Source organism: Brachyhypopomus gauderio, chromosome 13, assembly GCF_052324685.1.
Source record: "Brachyhypopomus gauderio isolate BG-103 chromosome 13, BGAUD_0.2, whole genome shotgun sequence".
Lineage (NCBI taxonomy): Eukaryota > Metazoa > Chordata > Actinopteri > Gymnotiformes > Hypopomidae > Brachyhypopomus > Brachyhypopomus gauderio.
Genome location: NC_135223.1, coordinates 20,453,984 through 20,476,321, shown reverse-complemented (window position 1 = coordinate 20,476,321; position 22,338 = coordinate 20,453,984). Strand labels below are relative to the sequence as shown.

Here is a 22,338-nt window from a genome sequence, read left to right as displayed (position 1 = left end):
CTGTGTGTGTAGGTGTGTGTGTGTGTGTGTGTGAATTCATGCACATGAGTGGCATGTCACACTCAGATCAGAGGGGCCTTGCAAACATAGGCATAACGTGTGTGTGTGTGTCTGTGTGTGTAGGTGTGTGTGTATATGTGTGTGTCTGTGTGTGTGTGTGTGTGTAGGTGTGTGTGTGTGAGCGAGTGAGTGAGCGAGTGTGTGTGTATAGGTGTGTGTGTGTGTCTGTGTGTGTTTACGTGTGTGTGTAGGTGTGTGTGTGTGTTTAGGTGTCTGTATAGGTGTGCGTGTGTGTGTGTGAGAGAGCGAGTGTGTGTGTGTGTGTGTAGGTGTGTGTCTGTGGGTGTGTGTGTGTCTGTGTGTGTAGGTGTGTGTATGAGTGTGTGTGTGTCTGTGTGTGTGTAGGTGTGTGTGTGTGAGTGTGTGTGTGTCTGTGTGTGTAGGTGTGTGTGTATGAGTGTGTATGGGGATGTTTTCTGTCTCATAGATGAATATATTCTGAATACCCATTTATTTCCTGTGACGGTCACGCTTGACCGGCAACAACACAGATGTAAATCGTTGGTTTAAAACACTCAAAATCCAATGAAAAAGATGATCATCACTTTTATATGTTCCAGTGCATAGTGTGGAGGATGGCATAAGGCCTTGCAGCAATCAGATGTAAAACACAATATTTATGAGTGGTTTAAGTTGTAAATCGGTCAGATTTGACCCGAACACGACAGGAGGGATGCTTTCAGTGAGTAAGCATAGTTTCCAGAATGTTAGGAGTGATTTATTTTACTCGTATACCTTCATTGGCATGCAACTAGCAAATATTATGTGATACTTGGGGTTTTTCGCTCACACGCCACACATCCGATTTCTCACGCCGAAAAAAAAATCTAGTTTATTTACCTCTGATCCATATCTATGATTCAATGAGTTACCAGTTCGCTCTGGCGCAAACACTGGCGATCGATCGATCGCAATATAATACTTAATTTTTGTCCATTTTACGTTCGCCACCACCCCCCCGGCAAAAATTTACGTTCGCAGGACTAGCATTTCTCTCAAAGTCGAAGTACAAAGTAGCCATAAAGGTAGCCAGAACTAACGAACCAAGACACACTAACGCTTTCCAGATTCATCCTTCATGACATAAACATTACGATAACCCAAAAATGACCTTCAGACATTATCATGTATCTATCATATTATTGTTGCTTATAAATATCATTCTTCCATCTGCTCCCGCGACATACTAAAACACTATCTGGATATTACGTTACATACATCTAAAACTACGGCACGTCTAGAACTGCAGGTCTAGAACTGCAGGTCTAAAACTGCGGTTGGCTCTCCGGCTGTGCAATTGGATGATGTAGGTAAATTTGGCGTTCTTAAAGTTACGTCGTTCTTAAAGTTGTTCGTAACTTTCTAAGATCGTTCGTTATCGGGAAACCCACCCCAGAGCATTAACAAAGCAAATCTTATACAAATGGAAAAGTGCCAAATGTAACTGGTTAACAGTGAATAAATACATTTACGGCGTTTAGCAGACGCTCTTATCCAGAGCGACTTACAAAGTGCTTTGCATGTGATCACAAATACCCCCCCTCCCCAATAAAAACTCCATGGCTTTATTGTTTAAGTACAAACATAAGCAGCAAACTTTATTGCAGCAAAAAAAATAATAATTCAACCGATTTGTTTGAATTTACAGGCAATACATAACCAGTAAAGAAAAAAAAAAAAAACACCCCAAAAACAATTCACATCTAATATTGTGGCATTTCAGTTGGCGTAGGGTCATCTCATCTCCTGCATCATGTAGAATGCTGAGCCAGAAAGGCTCTTATTCTCTGCAAAAGTTCCTTCTTCACGCTGTCAGGGACCAGGGCTGAGAAACAATGAAGGCATTCTCAGAACATCCGCTTTACCCCAGATACCACTCGTTTCATGTTTCATAAACATTTGTGTGTGTTTGTTTCTATATTCTTCCGATAAGTATGCTCATCTTTAATTGATACATTTCAGGAACCAGGAGTGGGAAAGTAGAAGCATACCTCTTCCTTTAGGTGTAACTCCAGCAACCAGGTCTTCTACAGTTACATTCTCTATTCCCTTTTCTTTGATGACCTCTGCAAAACAAACATTACTCCAGTACAATTCAACTCAAATATGTATTTGAATTGGTTTAAAAGTCTCTGGCTTTACATTAGTCTTGCATTTTGTCATGCTTCAAAGTAAATTATACATAGTTTGATTCCAAGTCTTGGGTTTCTCCTAAAGAAGCAGCGTCATGTTTCACAACTTGATTACTTACTAAAAGGAGCAAGTGTACTGCAAGGGCACAAGAACCATGTTTTGTAATCTATTGCAATATCTTGATTCAAAATATTAGGGGTAACAAATCTAGAAATGCTAAATATCCCACATCAAATAACGCTTCCCATACTGAAATAACATTAATTGACATCACTATTAATTCTGTTTGATGGGAAAGCCCTGGTGTTTAGCCATCAAGGAGCAGATACCTATGGATAGCACAAGTGGATAAGAAAATAATTGCACGTGTGTGTGTGTGTGTGCGTTTCTCTTGGTATTTAGTTATTCAGTAGAATCGTGGAACCCAAAAGTCGCCCGTGCGGTCACGTCTGAAGTGCAACAGCACCGATGTTGTGTGAATGATCCATCGTCTGGGCGTTATTTCTTGGCAGTGTCCCTGAAGGACGTGGCGACTCTTCTCACCTTTACAGTGTGCTTTTAACTGGTCTCTCCAACCACACTCGATGAGTTTGGCTCTGAGCAATTCCTTCAGCCTGTAAAAGGAAGGATAAAAACGTGATAAATGATCAATATTTCTGCTTTCACCAGTAGCTAGATAATCAATCCAACTATTGGATGTACTTACCGCTCCCTCTCTCCCATCTCAATTAACTTCTGGTTAATTGTGGCCCTCATCTGTAACTCTTTATTCATCACTCAGCCTGTTGGAGGTGGTTCTGAATTAGTAACTGCAACAACTACTGCCAGCTAGCTACACTGCTACACCAGGCGTGCATTTAACTGGCTAATAGCGAGCTAGCTGAATTAGTAGCTAGCTAATCGACAAACACGAGCACGATGAAGAACTAAACAGTTGATCAGGTTTACACGGTGTTCAGTATTAATATTAATCTTGGTTTAATCTCGGCTAACTGTGTTAGCAAGGCTAGCAACGTATCTGGCTAAGTCAGGCAACATCAACTAGCCATTTGTTTTATGTTCACTGCAAAGTTATTTACAGCAAAAACACGTGAAACCAAAGCAACAGCAGAACTAGTGTTGTAAAACACATGTAGGTAGACGGGGCGCTAGACACGCCGAATAAACTGGACAATTTACCAAAGATGTTTCAGACATTAGCATAATGCTCTCATTAAAAAGATTCCAGAAGATCCCGACTCCGTTTTGTGCTCCCCCAGGAAACAAGCAGATGAGAAAGGTTCCGCACATATAGGTCCCCCCTGGAATGTGTTGACAGGCTGCATCAAAACCCGTAGCTTTATACGATACTGCACAATACGGCCAAATTGAGTATTTTTTTAGTTTATCCAATTTATTTTATTTTTTTTGCTAATTTATGTCATTATGTCCCATAGATGATTTCAGTCGCAGTACCCCAAAAACACACACATTTATTTTGTTCTTGCACTAACCGTACATACTTATAAAATTGCTATTGTATAATATATTTTGTATGTTGTATGTGCTTTTGTTCGCAGACTTGTTTTAATGATAAAACAGGTTCAGGATCTATGCTGGAACTGCATGTGTTTTTTGTTATGGCACAGCCATGCCACAAATGTATGCATTTGTGTGTGTGTGTGTGTGTGTGTGTGTGTGTGTGTGTGTGTGTGTGTGTGTGTGTGTGTGTGTGTGTGTGTGTGTTTATTTATTTATTCATTTATTTGAATAATTTGATTTCTTATGTTCAAGCGTCATAGATTGCATCAGTAAATTACTTAATGTCGCCACATGATGGCAGTACTGCCTTAACTAAGATAAATAAACACGGGTCAAGCTCTTCGGTAAAGTCTTGGGCTGTGTTCGAAATAGATTACTACATACTGGATACTGCATACTGGACTCAGTATATACTGGATACTGCATACTGGTCCTCGTAGTAGTATGCAGTACAGTTTCCAGTATGCGACAAAAGCAAAGCACACTACGGGGTCACGTGAACGTAGCGTTGCATGATGGGATGCAGTACACCACGAAGATAGCTCTGTTCGCGTACTGGAATATTTTGCGGAAGTAGTAGGTCATCCGGGTATGTTTCGCGTACTGGAAAATTTCATTTTGGTCACATACTGCATACGGCATACTGATTTGGGGCTCGATCAGTACGCCAGTAGTATGTAGTAGGCTATTTCGAACACAGCCTTGGTCAGTGGCCGTAAAGAGGTTTACTTTTCTGTTCACGTAAGATGCAAAGTATTTTGATCAAAATGTTTCGTAGGTGCTTAATTTTACAATTTGATCCCAAAATGAGTAAAAGGAAAAAATATGTAAGTATAAATATTGGACAGGTGTCCAGTCCAGACCTTGCAGACTCTCGCATGCTTCAGTGTTTCCAGCAGTTTCCAGAACACCTTGAGTTAGGTGTTACATGTTCTCCATGCAGTCCTTGCTGGGAGCACAAATGTAGCCCAAATTCATGACATACTCTTCTGCATCACCATGAAACAGTCCTACTCACACACTGAGAAGAGGAACACACTCATGCTCTCACCGTTGTGCTGTTTCTGCGGTAAGTTCTGCAGTCATAGATTACTGTCAGCACGTGAGTATCTCTTCAAAGGTACAGAAAAGTGCTGATGCTACCTACACTCTGTTGGCTATTTAAGCAATACCACTTGAATATTGTATTTTCTCACTGCTATTTGCCTATTTCTTTCCTTGTCTGAAAATTTCCTTAATAAAAAATTGGCAAATAATGTATTACAAATAAGTCATAAATGAAAGCCTAATGAAAGTTCCTGCAAATTAGCTTTTTTAATAGTTGTAGTTGTTTACATCTTAACGTATTATGAACATGTTTTAGAGGTCAGATGAGCCACATTCCATATTGTGCTCTCTCCAGAAGATGCTTGTGTTGGAGGGTTTGTAGTGTGGAACACAGTGAGTCACATGGTCTGTTGCACATAGGCTGATGTCTGAATCAGCCTGGCACTCACAGCTGCTGAAGCACTAATGGAGGGTTCACTACAGCCATTTGGAATGAATTTGGCATATTCCTTTGTTTTAGACCCAGGTGCAGTAAAAGAAAATGAATACTGAATACTGAAAAATTATGCATAACAGAGGAATTTGCCATTTTTATATTGCCTTATGAATTCTAAAAATGGAGAATCCTGATGTCCAGTGAATAAATCATTGTCATACATTTTCTTTGAGGTTAATTATAGCAACGACATATTCATTTAGTTCAAAGCCATTTGAGTAAATGGTCCTGTGACAAAGGGCAGCAGCCCACTGTGAATCTCATACCCAGGTCCTACAGGCAATAAGCACATGACCACTGCACCACACAGCTGGAACACCCAGCTCATCTGTCTGAAGTCACGCTCTCTGTTACCACATGCTTTAATTTTTTTATTCTAGATATATCTGAAAATGTTCTGTTTAAGTCTTACATGTGCTTGTACACACACACACTCTCTCTCTCTCACACACACACAGACACTAAACACACCGGATGTCAGGAACATGCAGCCCCGTCGACAGGGGGGGACAACCGGGTCTGTTGTCCCGGGCCCCAGGGCCAGGGGGGCCCATCAAAGAGCCCAGCAATTTATTTTTTATTTCAAGTCTATAATTTTAAATAATCTTGAAATTTTTCAATAATATAAAATTATGTACTTAAAATAAGCTCAATGGCTAAAAATATATGTTTTTTTTTACCTATCTGCATATTTTCCATTAAGTGCATACACCCCCGCCTCCCACTGAAAAATGGTTTGATCCAGCACCGATCGTAGCCGGCTGGTACCCGCCCAACAGCGGGAAATACAGTGGCGGATAGTTAAAGTAAACAGAAATCTGTAGCGCAGAAAAGAAAGGAAAAATATTTATCTGACGAATTTTAATGTTGCATTGTGTTCCAGGTTTGAAAAGTGCTAAAGTAAGCTAAAGTACTTGTATTTTAAAACTAAATCTCCTGTATTACGTTATACGAGCCTCTTGTAATTCCAGGACGAAACATGAGAGAACGTGAAGACGTTTGGGCGTTTTGAAAATGAACAGCCATTAAATAATGTGATTTAAAAAGCGAATTATTTCGAGTATATGTATAAATATTTAACTTAATTAGGTTTAACGTTCTGGGAAATATTGAAATTGACCTTTAAAGTGACGTACAAGTGCTTTAATTCCACCTTGTAAAGGTGTATGGAACCGGCAAACATGACTTTGTTCATTGCGCTGAAGCGAGGCGCGCGCGAAGTTACAAAATTCGAGAGGTGCACGACCTCGCGAATCGACAGCGCGTGAGGCCCTCACGCACGGGCGGTGCCACTGCGATTACGTCATTTTCGCCGCGCGGACCCTCGCGTCGCGTCAAGTATAAACCAGTCAGCTGTCAGAAACAGCTTTGATGTGTGGCTATATTATATACTATATATGACCTAACACAAGGATTGTCTGCTACAGAGGAAATTCAAATGACGTAAGCGGGCGGAGGGGGCACATGAAACTTTCTTGTCCTGGGCCCCAGCAAGACTGTCAACGGGCCTGGGAACATGGACATCTACAATCTTCAAGCTAGAGTCTCCAGGTATTAAGTGTGAGTCAGTGCACAGTTGTCTGTTAGTGCACTAAAGCCCAACTGCATCAGCCCATAGTAAAGCTCTGACTGCCATTCCCTGCCACCCCTTAACAACTCTCAATTGTTCTGCATTTAGATAAAAAGCAAAGGTTCATGCTCACATATAACAGCGTTTATACAGGGATGTTTTACTGGACCCGTTCTCTCGCATGTAGTTCTGTGCTATACACGTTTATTCAGAGTGTGATGGGGCAGCTTTCAAAAGCAAATGTGTATGAGATGCCTGTTCACGTTGACCTTTCTTACAGGTAATTCATCAAAATCTTTCATTCTGTTCTTTGCTGGTGGAATACAGGGTCATTTAATATGACCCACCATTTATGTCATTTAAACCATGGATTTTTAATGATAATAATTTTCAATTTCCCAGTTTTAGAATGGGTCACACGCTGAACACCCTTACTGTGAAGTCATTATTCCCTATGGGAGCACGTGTATCACGCTCACCTCAGCTCTTCTGGTGGCTTACTGCCAAAGGTGTCACACCGAGTAAAATGACTTGTTTTAAGATTTGGACTGTAGTCAGAGACGTTTTTGAGTTTGCCCTAATACAGCTCACTTTATAATGTTAGCCTGTAGAAATTTAGCCAACTGCAGGAAATTTGGAACAAACATTTTTGAGCCAGGACTGAGTAATAAGTGCTGATCAAATAAGACAGCACAACACTTATGCATGAACCCTATGAGTATGGACATGAAAATAGCCCTTAGAGAAAATTGGGTAAACTGTAAATGACATTTTAAATTACTTTACTTAATTTTCTTTCTCTACATATCATTGCAGGTTCATTATTTTTTCATTGATGTGTAAAGCATGGAATAAATCACAATGGGACCACCTAGTTAACATAGGTAATTACATCAACGCCAGATGATAATGTGGAAGTCAGGGTCTTTCTTTAATTAAAACCATAATTCTTTTTGCCTTCATATAAAGTCACTACATCAAAGTAGCACTCGGCACATTACGTCAGACTTTCCCCTTGTTTGGTCACTAGACTTAAAACAGGAAGAATATTGTCTCTTAAATTTCAGCAGAACTTTAAATGTCAATTTTGAGTAAATTAAAGAAACATTAAAAGCTTTAACAATGTTTGTGCTAATGCTGCTTAGTGACTGTGTAAGCACAACATCATCAGTTTTTTTTTTTTTTTTTACCAGAATAGGATTAAAATGATGCATTGTGCTCCTAAAAAGCATCTTAAAAGATTACTGTCAAAACACTGGGGTATTACCTGATGTAAAGCTCACGTAAACAAAAGGCTTTCAAAGTCTCAGTTTGTTTTCTCACATCACTGCTAATTGTCCATCCACTTTGCACATGTTTGTGTGTTTGTGTGTGTGTTTGTGTGTGTGGGTGAGTGACTGACGTCAAGCAGTGGTAAACAAAAAAATGTTTTTTATTCATTCATCCTTCACTCCTCCTCCTCTTTCTCTCTCTCTCTCTTTCTCTCTCTCTCTCTGCCATATCAAGACATGCTTGTTATTTAGGACTTTTCCACTATCTCCCCATAATAATATATGAATATCCAGTGTCCACTTGTAATGAGACAAGACAACAGAAATAGGAGGCGGTTTACAAACCCCTAAAATAGAAAACCTAACCCTGAAGGATACTTAGTGAATGAAGGTTGTGGTTGCTCACTGTTTGATACACTACACATTATTGCAGTACACATTATTGCTTTGCCATGTTGCTGTGCCTCCTGCCCAGTACAGTCCAGAGGAGAGAAGAAAGTGAAAGGTTTCTGTGCGATGCTCCGACCAGACACTGCTGTGGTGTTCTCCCTGGATCTCTTTCATTTTTCATTTTTCTTACAGTTTTCCTCTCTCACCTTTTAGAATGTACCCACATAATCATTTCCCCACGAAGCTTCCCAATTTAAACCCACAGACCTAACATCAGAATGAACAAACACTCTCGAAACTGATTTGTAATAAATCTTCTTTATTTTAGTGTGACTGCACCGCACCTGAAACAAGTGTCATCTCTTCGAAGTCTGCATATTTGAATCATAGCAAAGGTTCTGAATGAGAAAACGGACCAACACTGTCCCTAAACAGGTGCTCCTTTTCAGATAAGCTGGGTTGTGCAGATTCTTACAAATTCTTTTTCAAGAATACAAACACGAATACTGCTTAAAAGTAGCAATTAATCCTACAGTACAAAGGCATTTTCACCAGGTCATGAATATAACATATTCATCTGACATAGTAGGGCATTTGACATTTAACTAGCCATTTGAGTAGTCATTTTAGCAGGAAGGTTTGACCTGCCCTGAAGCTCAATTTTGCCAAATGCATCACTGCTGTTCTCCAGTTATGGAAATCTCATGCAAAGTGTGGTAATTACAGAGTCTGTGTCTTCAAACCTGGATGCCACGTGTGTGACTGCAGTGACAGCTCACAGGTACAAGCTCATTCATATGTTAAATTGAGTCTGGGGAAAGTTGGTTGTGAAGCATTAGCTTCCCTTTAGAACATGTGCAAGGCTCCTTGTGAAGTACAGGCTTGGATTAGGAGCAGCGGGCTGAAATAAGGAGATAAGAGCTGTTTGCCGGAGGCTGTGCCTGGTTCTGGTCATTTGTCAGACAGCTGTGGAACAGCTTCAATAGAGTGAAAGGTACACTTTCACTGCACCGGACTGCTCAGCTGGAGAGACACGCGGTCCACTTGTACAAAAATAAGGCACAGAGAATGCAAGGTTAAGCTATGATTGTATAGTTTAAAGTTGTCTGTGTTTATGTGTAAAGTTTAACTTAACACACCATGTATTTTATTTCAAATACTCAAAACCTGGAGAAAGATATTTAAATATAGTTTTGCCCTTTATTCGTGTGATACCTACAAGCAAACACCTCCTCTTTGAACTTGTGATACAGAACTCCTGAAAGTTACTGCTTATATAAACATTTAACAAGTTTAGTAAACAGAATGTGCTGGCCATATCTGAGATTTTATTAAGCCAGTTCATCTACAAAGACCTTCTGCATTACATAAATGTTGTGTATGTATTCAGTTTGCATTGGACTAGAAAACGAAAATATAGTAAGGTGAAATATTTTGTACTGATATTTTTTGAAGATGTCATTGATCAGTTCAGACGTTTTTGTGGTTATAAAATAGGTTTGATTCATAACGAATCTGAAATAAAGATAATAGTAACTAGGCAGTCTTATGTGTATGTACATATTGTGTTTTGCCTCTTTATTAACACTTTTACTTGCTTGTGGAATAATTAAACACTTGTCACATTCTTCACATTTTGACTAGATTGGTGGGAGCAACAGTCTGTTCACACTTGTGGGAGCCCTGGGGTAACACTCAGCTGAGCTGTACATTCAGTTAACAGTGCACAGTTCATTCAAACCTATTTGTATGAGGGGATACTGCCATCCACAAAGCCTCATTCCATCTTTCTGTGAGATCGTAACAGAGACAATCTGCCTCTCAACACTGACGAGCCCAAGGAAACAATTGTTGACCCAAGGAGGTGGTGGGAGTTGCACGGTCCACTTTACACAGGCGAGACGGAGGTGGAGAGGGTGGAGAGGGTGAAGACCTTCAAATTCCTTGGAGTGCACCACGGCAATGACCTCACCTGGTCCTACAATACATGACAGATCATCGAGAAGACCCAGCAGCAAAGGCTGAGTGAAGTTTGAGTAAACTGGGCACACCTGTCAAGATTCTCAGCAACTTGTGTACAGGTGTACACAGTGCATGATCAAAACTGTATAGTCCATCGCTGGAGCAGCCTTCCCCTCAAAACAGGACGTTTACCACCATAAGGACCATCAGGACAGCATCACCAGGGACAACACTCACCCCCAACACAGCCTCTTCACACTCCTGCCATCAGGGAAACGTTACAGGAGTTTGAAGCCCAGGATGATCAGACTCATAAACAGCTATCAGGCTTGTGAATGACTCTGCCACTCTGGCATCTCCCAGTTCTCCCAGCACTGTGTGTGTGGGCCAGTGTTCAACCAGTCCAACACCCACTGCACGTTTTCTCACTATGCATACATCAATTCTGTCATACCGCTGTCATACTACTGTATTGTGTTGCACAGTACTCCTTCACCATTTTCACTAAAGCTCTATACTCCAAACTCTTTTAAAGTCCTTCTGTTTATTTTTGTATATACATATGTAGTCATTGCCTTGATAGCTTGCATGTTAAAGGAGGACTTGCAAAGTAAAATTCCATTGTGCAGTGCAACTGCCTGCTTTATGTGCAGATGACACCATTTGTAGATACTGTCCTCATGAGCAAAGAGATTGATTTGTTACCCAGAATGCTCTTCATTGCTTTTTCACCAGCTGCAAACACAAGACATGCTGTTCTGATAACATGTCGAACTTAATGGGTTTCTTTATATGTAAAAGAGATAGAAAGATTAACAGAGATGAACAGAGTATTATACAACTACAGTTGGGTCCAGTCTGTATAGGGTCCAGACATAAAGATAATCTTGTTCCTTTATAACCTGGTACACAGGAACTATCCATGCCTATCTATGTATGGATAACTAATTATGGAAAATTCATTCCAGAGGTACAAAATTGAATGGAATGTAAGTGAGAACCACCCTTACATCTCCTCGGCAGTCAAAGCAATCAAATAAAGTTTTCATTGATCAAACCCTATGTACAGCTATGCAGTCTAGGGGTGGGAAAAGGATGAGTAACCAAAAGATTAGGTTTTTGTCATGGAAATGCCTTTTAAGTAGTTTCTATCAACAGAGGCTTTAGTGAGTCTATTAGCAAGTACCATGAAGAATGTCTGAGTGCCTATTCAGTCTGTGTTGACAAAGCATTTCAAACACTCACCTTCTGACCACTGTGACACAAGGTGTATATATACATTAAACTATGATAGCTTAATGCATTTTCATGGTCTTTTTAAACAAAAGATTAAGTCATTGTAAGAAACATGTATTTTCACATATTTGTAAACATTCTCTTTTTTTCCCTAATTTCTATGATGAGAAAGATTAATAGATGAATAATCTCTTTTTTTGACACAGAGATGTGAGTATGTTATGCTGTACCAGAAGCAAATTCCACCAACTTGTTGTGTGGTCATTAATAATAAATGAAAATGAGAAAGGAAAAATAGTGTTGAAGAAGAAAACAAAAGCAGCAATTCAGAAGAACATGACCTGCTAAAGCGTTATTACCTACAGTCAAATATTACTGTGACTGCAAAGATTTTTGCTAATGTGACGTACAGGGACAGTGGCATTTTCGTAACTGTCTTGGCTTCACCATGCTCAGTGCAGCTCCTGAGGTTGGTTTCACAGGAGTGTGTCAAATGAAGATGGAGATAGAGCTCCATTCGCATTTCTCATGTGTTTCACAGAGCGGTAGCTTAGAAGGCCACATCAGCTTTGCTTCAGTCCATTTAAATGTAATGCAGCCATCCCCTCTCCTGATAAGCACAATCTCACCCACGCAGGTGTGCTAAAGGGCACTCACGCATTCGCCCCTCCAACCCACTAGGCCTCTATCATCCGCGTGTATTCGTCAGAGAGAAGGATTAAAACAGAGTTGTTCAGTGCCCAATTATTGAGTTCTCGTGCAATTCAAATGGCTCAGAATGTAAAAGGTCACAAATGCTAATTGAGCACTGTTTTTATGATGACTGCAAGGACCACCAAAGATCTCGTGAAAACGTTTTTTGCTGTCTCCTGTTTTATGAAGTTCCACTCTGCCCATGGGTTGTTAATGGGGTTCAAGTGTTTTGATGTTACTAGATAGGCTAGATAGAAAACCAGTGGCCAGCTTGAAGCAGAGTACTGGTATATATGTCAGAAGGGTCAAGCCCTCTGATGTTGGCACAAAGCCAGCTCACAGGTGTGCTATTGGCCTGACATTTAGTCATGGGTCCAGTATGGATTCACAAAAAGCACCGCGTCTTTCCACACTTTTTAGCCCCTCGGGTAAAGACGGATAGTCTATTATCAGGTTTCGTCCATGCGCATACCTTGGTTATGAGAGGAATATATGTGCTTGATCCATGATAAACAGACTTCTGAAATGCCCCATCATAGGGAAAATTACTGTTGCTATGGTACATGTCATAGTGTCTGCTTCCCTAGTTACAAAATATCATATATTGTCCTAAACCCAATGCATTTTGATCTCAGGTGTATGATTAGCCAAGCAGAATATATTAATCTTAATAGGTTATTCTGCCATGAATGAGTGGATTATCCTGTAATCAGCCTAATCAGAAAACGCTGCATGTGACTAGTAGTTAGGTTGGTTATTCTCTTGTTTAAAACATGAAGCAGAGACCTGACCGTGTGCACTGCACACTTCTGCATTGCTGTGAAAATCTTACCAGGCCATACCAGTGGTTTCTCAGGTAATCACTGTATGCATCTTATGCAAACACACAGATCCTGTAGAGTCTCTTAAAACTGCACCCTCAATGCAGTCAGAGGCATATGGTGCAGTTTTTCAAAGCTTTCACCAAGCTGCAACATTAGATGTTATAAAACATACATTTGAAGGCAGCGTGTATTCGGATCGTGTAGTGATGACATGAATCACCACCACAGTGTACACTGGCTCTAGCAGTCAAAAAACAATAAGCCCTTTTTAGTTGTTCAGATTATCAATAAAGCTTTGGTGTGTTTTCGAGCTGTTTGTGCTTTCCAGAGTGGTGAAAGAGTGCTCTTTTCTATAATGTGCTCAGAGTTTCCATTAAGAGTGTCAGGATGAAAGGAGACGACTGGGCTATTATAACGTTGGCCCAAAGAGCGACTGTGCCTCTCTGAATCCATCTGTGCTGGAGAAGAAGCCTTAAACCTTAGACTGCTCGAGCAGCCATGTCCAGACAGATACCTCCGCTAATCATACGGTGATATATCTACAATTGAAAATAGGGGGCAAGTTATTGCAGTTTTCCCCACATTTTACTAGAAAAATGCAAGTAAACATTGACAATGTATTTGAAAGTTGGAAATATCTTAGACCCATCATGCTCATTTCCTCATGCACATGCATTATCCTCAGTTAATGTTAGGTAACTTTAACTAATATATCATGCCTATAGAGATGGGATTTTAAAGTTGCTTTGAGTACTCCCATAGTCTTGAGTCAGTGTGCAGGGTTATCAAGGCAGTGAGTGTTTGAATCACAGTCAATTATCCTGACTGGTACTGGAAATTGCCGCCATGTTAACCTCTAGTGTCACCAGAAGGCCGGACGGACCATGGATGCGTGAATGCGATTATATTTTTACGTTGAGCGAATTCTTTGACAGGAAAGATAATAATTGTTCATCAGTTGACGTGATTGCATCGGGCCTCAACAAGGAAGGCAACCAGGCTAACAAACACCCGCCACTGTGTCAAAACAAGTGTCCATTTCTAACTACGATAGCTGTCTAATTTGAGTAGTAGTCTATTTTATCGGTGGATAAGTGTAACTCCAAAGTGTGTATTTTCGGAGGAGGGTTAGGATTCTTCTCTTGACATTGTCCGAGTGTAAAGATGTGCCTGTTTTGCGCTCTTTCATGTCCAGTGTAGTGAATTGTTTCCAACATTTTGAATTTGGAAGGCAGTCTTAATTTTAAACGCTTGGTGTCAATATTACAAAATCTGGACGTTGTTGTAATGCCGGGTATCACCGTGTATTCACAAACACCCAAATGTGGGATGGTGCACGAAATAAATACTCAAAATGTCTAAATACTGCAGGAGTAATTAAACTGACCCATGTAAACCTGTACATACCTCATCGTACCCGGATGTTGTAGCCCTAAACATTTTACAAAAAGTTGGACCAACTTTTTAAGTGATGAAATCCTTTTTAGAGGCTCACATGGTATTCTCCTGTCCACCCACACATCTAGGTAGATAACCTAGGGCTGGATGAGTGCTTCTGGGGCAGAAATGTATAGCACAATTCATATTAGAATGCAGCATGCTGCCTGAGTTTTTGTAATGCATTGCACGTATGCTGCATGGGTGAAGATCAAAGAGTGGACTGACCTTTTGCTAAAACACTTTGGCAAATTAACACTGTTCTTGTAGATGTGTGACAGACTCCATTAGGCACAGAGCAAGATCATTGTTGAGTGCTCTTGTGGTGATTTTCTGTGAAGGTAGGGAACACTGCTCAACTTGGTGTTATCTGTTTGGAGGATAATACATAGTGACATGGTTATGAAGTCTAATGCTGTCACATACGTTGCTAGTCAGCTTATTCTAGTGCTTTAAAGACACCCATTTTATCAGGTATTAATGTCTAGTTGCTATGTATCCTTTACAAGATAGGTTCACTACACTATTCTATAGTATAGTAAGCATTGATGGGTAGGAATATTACTATATAATTGTTGAGTGCACTACAGCATAGTTTGATAGGTAAGTCTTGCGATTTTCATTACTTTGGGGAATAAAAGGTGAACAGATCAGTTTGGAAAGAAGTTGCATAGGCCAGTGTTTTGTCATGATACTGTCAAGAGACAGCAGACCCGAGGGACTGACCTCAGCCTTATACATCATCCCCAAGGCAAACTGGGTGTCTGCCCTCTGTCATCCCAGCTGTCACTGAAGCATCCTGTTGGGAAAGATAGCTGAGTCTTTATGGGGCGAATGGCAAGAGTGGTGTGGGAGTGCGCCAATAAAATGCTTACTTATTGTCATTCTCCGCTTTGAGAGGCACGGGGCAGTTCAAGTGTTATTTCCTAACCTCTGGTTTCCTCATTTGGGGAGGTGGGGAAATAGCAGTTGGGGGGGGGGGGGGGGGGTTCCTGGGCAACCAAAAAAAAGAGCATAATATTTGAGCCATGTGCACTAATGACATTGTCAACTTTGGTTTGGCAACATGTCAATCATGGCATGATCTCACTGTTTGCATACACAAGCAGAAGGAGAAATTTGATTTTTTTTTTTTCGACGACGGTCTTGTAGTTTCAATTTTCTCCAAATCATCCTCTTGATTGGTTTGACCCTAGTTTTGTAACCTCTGATTACAAATAAAAACACATCTGAAATGTGCAGGGAGCTGCTACAGGATGTGGAAATTTGCACAGAAAATTCATAATCCATTTCCATAAGATCTTCACTGTGGACTGCTTCTCATCCCCCTCATTTGAAGACTAGTTGATGTGAAGTCCAAAGGTTTTTCTTGCCCTGTTAGGCCTGAGGCTGGTGGGAGTGTGAGAAGCATGCCTGCTGGGATCCTCACTCTCTCCTGCCTGCTGACACTTGTCCAGTCCACAGCTCCATACGACATAAGACTCTCTGTAAGTTCAATGTTTTGTTTTTTTTTTTGTTTTATGATGCATGGCCCCCTCTTTGCCCTTATAAAAACTTATATAAAATGATCAGTAACTGAGCTAGACACAAGTATGGTATCAGATCTGGAGAGTTCTAAGACTGGCTTGTGTAATAATCATCTAAATGTTTTCATATGATTATTTAATGTTCTAATATGCATAACTGGCTCCATTCCTCATGCAGCAGCTGTTGTTGTTTAGTATGGATGAAAGCTACACCAATAAATGCCCGTGGGTTATGAATTGGAATGGTGAAAGATAAACCAGTCATTGCAAGTGGGTTATAAATGAGATTACATTGTTGTATTGCTTAATGAATATTATGTCAGTTTGACAAAGGACCAGTACAGTTAAAGGCCTGTCATTTGCTTCCTAACGATCGGTAAAGCTTATTACATTGCATAGGGCTATTAAAATATCAAGGCAGTAATATGGTGATTCATTTCAAGGGTTAATTAAAAATGAAAGTAGAATCAGTGTTTACTACTTACTGATATCAATTTTTGTAGTCTAATTTAATTACATATTTTCTAATGAAGTTTTTGCACTGTTATGTGATGACTGTATTTTCTGTGCACAACTCTTAGTACAAAACCTTGGTCATCCTGTTGAGATCCGTTATATTTACACCTTCCAAACTGTACAAATTCACTGATCCACATAATCAATATCATCAGCAATTTATTTAGTTTTGTATTTCTTTACTGGGAAATATTTAATTTGCACCAATATTAATTACTTCATATAGAAATAAAGGTATTAATACAGTAAATATATTTATGTATTTAGAAGCGTAAAAGGCTCTCCCACACAGTTCTCACTACTGTAAATCTCATCATATATGTTTTGTGTAGTTACAGTGTGCTGTAATCTCATCATATATGTTTAGTGTAGTTACAGTGTGCTGTAATCTCATCATATATGTTTAGTGTAGTTACAGTGTGCTGCAATCTCATCATATATGTTTAGTGTAGTTACAGTGTGCTGCAATCTCATCATATATGTTTTGTGTAGTTACAGTGTGCTGTAATCTCATCATATATGTTTAGTGTAGTTACAGTGTGCTGCAATCTCATCATATATGTTTAGTGTAGTTACAGTGTGCTGTAATCTCATCATATATGTTTTGTGTAGTTACAGTGTGCTGTAATCTCATCATATATTTTTAGTGTAGTTACAGTGTGCTGTAATCTCATCATATATGTTTTGTGTAGTTACAGTGTGCTGTAATCTCATCATATATGTTTAGTGTAGTTACAGTGTGCTGCAATCTCATCATATATGTTTTGTGTAGTTACAGTGTGCTGTAATCTCATCATATATGTTTAGTGTAGTTACAGTGTGCTGTAATCTCATCATATATGTTTTGTGTAGTTACAGTGTGCTGTAATATCATCATATATGTTTAGTGTAGTTACAGTGTGCTGTAATCTCATCATATATGTTTAGTGTAGTTACAGTGTGCTGTAATCTCATCATATATGTTTAGTGTAGTTACAGTGTGCTGTAATCTCATCATATATGTTTAGTGTAGTTACAGTGTGCTGTTTGAGTATCATGGTTAGGTTTGTGTATGCTGCTCCCTCTGCTGATGTGGATCATTCTGATTGGTTAAGATGTGAATACAGGAGCATCTTAGAGTTAATGGCTAATGAGAGCTCTGCTTACCCTGGAGGGTTGAGTCAACAAAGGCATCACTATCATTACCTTCACAAAATGGACCTTATTTACTTGTTCTAGGAAGAGGACAATTGCTTGGGGTCTGGGCTGAAATCACACAACCCACATTGATCCAGATTTTCTGATATTTGTTTGGCTGATCTGAATAAAGAGACTATAACTTTGTAATTTATATCTGTAATGTGTAAGACAGGAGAAATCTAAATGTATTCTTCTAATGAAAGTTTCTGTGGTGTGTGCCAAAAATGTATCCTTACTGCCCCTCAATCCCAAAGCATTATAAACATTTAGAACATTAGAAAAAGTGTAGTACATTTTTTTTTTACCAGAGGTGTGTATTAGAGGTAGAACTCATGACAAATCCACTTTACAGCACTCTAAGAAGAACCATGTGAATCAGATCCTGCATTAGTGTTGCCATGGCAATGTGATATCATTAATAACCTTGCTAGAGCGGTAGAGCTATGAAAAAACAGGAAATGCACCCATGTCTGTCCCGTGTCTCAACACTGGCGTGCTCTCTTTGAATCAGGTTCTAGCTTATAGAAACCATGTTTATATTTCCTTATCTTTTCTGATGCTTCTCCTAACTTCCAGCATATAGGAACTGTGCCACAGAAAAGAGGTAAGATAGGTTTTCTGCATTAAAAAAGGAAACTAAAATCCTCATTGTAAATGTAGAGGCTTGAGAAATTCATTACAATGCAAACCATATCTGCACTGCAGTTCGGTCTAATGCGATCCAACAATTCTCCTTATTAATCCAGTCATAAGTAGTGACAAAATTACTATAGTTAAAACCTCTTACACTATTGCTGGTTACCATGGAAAATTTAGATGACCTTTAATGTGGTCACGAATGTGATCATGTAACTATCATCTGCAGATAGATAAAGTGAGTAAACAGTCCATAAGTAGGACAGTGACTCAGAGCTTCTTGTTTTGTTTCTTGTTTTTGTTCTGCATCCGGCTCACGTTTCTAAATCACCATATCATCAGTAAAGACAAGTCTATCAGTTACCCCACTAGTTACCCCACCAGTTACCCCACTAGTCCCACAGTGTATAGACACAAGTATTGAGACATCTGCTCAAGCTTTTATGGCATGCTGAATCTATAGGTATTATTAAGGTGTCGGTTCCTCCTTGCAGTTATAAAGGCTTCCACTCTTCTGGAAAGGTTTTCTCCAACATTTTGGATATTTCCCTTCACTGCAACTAAGGAGCCTAGGCCAACCCCTAAAAACATCTCCATAGACTTAGACTTAGACTTAGACAACCTTTATTGTCATTCATTGTACACGGGTGTATGCAGAATGAAATTTTGTTGCATTTAGGCTCGCACAGTGTACAACATAATTTTGGATATATAAGTAAAAATTAAATAAATAAAAATGTATCAATAAATTTCCAGTAACCAGGTTTGAGATAAGATTGCAAGAATGTGACAGATATCATTCCAAGATTTACCAATATACGTGGTAAGAGTGCACAAAATAGAGATATAGAGTGTACAATATAGAGATATAGAGTGTACATATAGAGATATAGAGTACAATATAGAGATATAGAGTACAACATAGAGATATAGAGTGTACATTGATATAGAGTGTGCAGCTGGGATACTGAATATAGAAGTTCAGTATCCCAGCAGCCGGGATGATTAAATATGGGTATATGGAATAGATATATAATGTACTTCTGCTTATATCTATATATATACATATCTACAAATAAAATAGGATAGCAGCACGAATAAATATAAGTAAATTGACACAGTGGTATCAGGTAGTCAAGCAGTAGTGCACAGATGGCATGTATCTCAGCAGTTTCCTGCCCTCGTCCAAGGTGTCGTGTTCAACAGTCTAATGGCTTGAGGGAAAAAGCTGTTGCAGAACCTGGTGGTCCTGCACCGAATACTCCTGAATCTTTTACCAGCATTCAGCAGCGAGAACAGTCCACAGTGAGGATGTGAGGGGTCTCAGATGATGTTGAGTGCTCGGGATATGCAGCACCCTGGTGCGAGGTCCTGGATGGGTGGAAGAGAAGACCAGATGATCTTCTCCGCTGTCCTCACCACTCTCCTCACATTCTTCCAGTCAGAGGCCCTGCAGCCTCCACACCACACAGAGATACAGCTGGTCAGTATGATCTCTGTGGTGCTTCTGTAGAATGTGATAAGGCTGGTGGGGGCAGGTGGGCCCTCCTCAGTCTGTGCAGGAAGTGCAGACGCTGCTGTGCCCTCATAACTAGAGACGTGGTGTTGGCAGACCAGGTGAGGTTGTCTGTGATATGCACCTCCAGGACCTTCACGCTGCTGACCACTTCCACAGCCTTGGAGTCAATGCAAAGTGGAGCGTGGCTGGGCTGGTTCTTCCTGAAGTCCATGATGATCTCTTTAGTTTTGTCCATGTTCAGGACATAGCAGTATCGCTCCTTTACCAAACTTTCCAGTCATAGAAACCGCCATAGAAACTCGTGCCATGAAGCTCTTCCCATAGCTTTTGTGCTGTTGTTAATGCCAGAGGAGGTTTATAACTCTGCAGTTATTGAGTCAGAGCACTGGTGACCTCTATTCACCCAGTGATCTCGCACTGTACCTTTACGTGGTCTGCACTTTCATTCATGGGCGCAGATGGAAATTCTGAAGTGAGGGGGACCAAGCTGTACAACATATATATTTATATTGTAGATGCTAGATTTCGGATGGGGTCAATATAAATCTGGAGGGGACATGTCCCCCCCGTCCCCAGTGCCATCTGCGCCCCTGCTTTCATTGGTGTGGTTCCTAACCACTTCCACATTTCAATAGAACCACTCACAGCTGATCATGGATAATGTAGGAGGGAAGAAATTTCACAAACTGACAAGCTGAAATTGTGGCATCCTGTTACAGTGACATATTCAAATATAGTGAGCCGTTTCGAATGACCCATTCTTTCACAAATGTTTGTAAAGGAACAATGCTTAATTAATATACCTGCAGCAATGGAACTGAATGAATCACAGGAATTCAGTGATTCAGAGGTGTATCCCAATACATCTGTCCATGTAGGGTAGCTAAGATCATATGTTTCCCAGCAGCCAGAAGTACTGGATCATGAGCAGGTCTTTTTTCTCCACACTTTCCTTATTTTGTGCCTCTGGTACAAGTAGATCTTTATCTATCTCATCTTTCTCTATTTTATCTATCTCATCTCATTTACTCACAGAATTCTAAAGGCACATTATGTGTGTATTTATCAAACCATAACCCTTGACCTTCTGTTCACGAGAGGTTCACATCTGGTATTCAATCCCTTCTGTGTTTTTTTTTAGTCTGTTACGTTTTTCTATATGTCAAAGTGTTCTTGTGGTGTTTTGTTATGTTTGGGTGAAAGATCATTTCAGTTTTTGATATTATTGATGTACTCATTTGTGGATTGTGATTGCTGGTATTAAAATTTCTTTGTAGGCTTGGTCTTCACATAAAACAACAGCAGTTGCAAGTTATGAATATAAAGTCCAAAAACATATGGGTATGTTTTGAACAACATCTTTTGTAATTAAATTACAATACCTCAAATCTAATCTAATCCTTTGGGATTAACAGGAGTATAATTTGATACGGTTTGAGAATAGAACTGCGATGAGGAGCTTTGCTTATTAAAATTAATAATGACATATGAATTATGGCTTCCATATGTTATGTAGCTGTGTGTATTCTTGTGTGGGTTATTAGCGAACAGGCTGGCAATTTACTGCTTATCTCGCTCACTCCTGCAGTGTTTGTGTGTGTGTGTGTTTGTGTGTGTGTGTGTGTGTGTGTGTGTGTGTGTGTGTGTGTGTGTGTGTGTGTGTGTGTGTGTGTGTGTGTGTGTGTGTGTGTGTGTCTTTTACAAAAGATCATGCCTGTAACCAGCAAATCAGTTTAGCTGGAACTGAACAAGATCACTTTTTCACTGACTAGAGATTTCCTCATGTTAGAAAAGCAAAATAATCCCACGTGTTTGTGCTGTCATTGAGAGGGTGAATGTGTGTGTAATGAAGAGTGACTTGTGCACCGAGCGTCTCCTGCCCGGTGTGTAACGTGATTTGAAGCACAGCTGGCAGAGTCATTCACACAGGTGACGGGAAGTCATCTGTGGTCTCAGCAAGGGACAACCAAAAGAACTAAGTTGGACTGGTTCTGAGAGAGAGCTGGCCCCAAACTGCCTCAGACAGGTGCCAGCAGGCAGGGTCTCACCCCAGTGAGCAGGGGCACAACTGGCTACAACCTGTTGGATGTTCAGTCATCCCGAGCAGTGGAAGAGCATCGTGATCCTTCTCTCTGCAGTTATTCTCACAGGAGGCGCTGCGGTGGGCGTGGGTAGGGATGGGCAGGAAACACACACACTTCATACACTCTTCATACACTCATCTTCTGGGCCTCCCCTACACTGCGATGAATATCACATCAGGGCTTCATTGGATGGTGATGTTTTGCCCCCGTTGCACATCACAGCGTTGTGTGCCACATG

General features: G+C 40.2%; 1 protein-coding gene across 1 annotated transcript; it reads right to left on the bottom strand.

Moving 5' to 3' along the window:
• Positions 1 to 1,649: 1,649 nt before the first annotated feature.
• On the bottom strand, positions 1,650 to 3,510 carry eny2 (ENY2 transcription and export complex 2 subunit). Its single transcript, XM_076970478.1, has 5 exons — positions 3,373 to 3,510; positions 2,900 to 2,975; positions 2,737 to 2,807; positions 2,052 to 2,126; positions 1,650 to 1,885 (listed from the first exon to the last, which is right to left on the bottom strand). The coding sequence occupies exons 2-5, from the start codon at positions 2,965 to 2,967 to the stop codon at positions 1,812 to 1,814; spliced, it is 288 nt and encodes a 95-aa protein (XP_076826593.1). The 5' UTR covers positions 2,968 to 2,975; positions 3,373 to 3,510; the 3' UTR covers positions 1,650 to 1,811.
• Between the last annotated feature and the right edge of the window lie 18,828 nt (positions 3,511 to 22,338).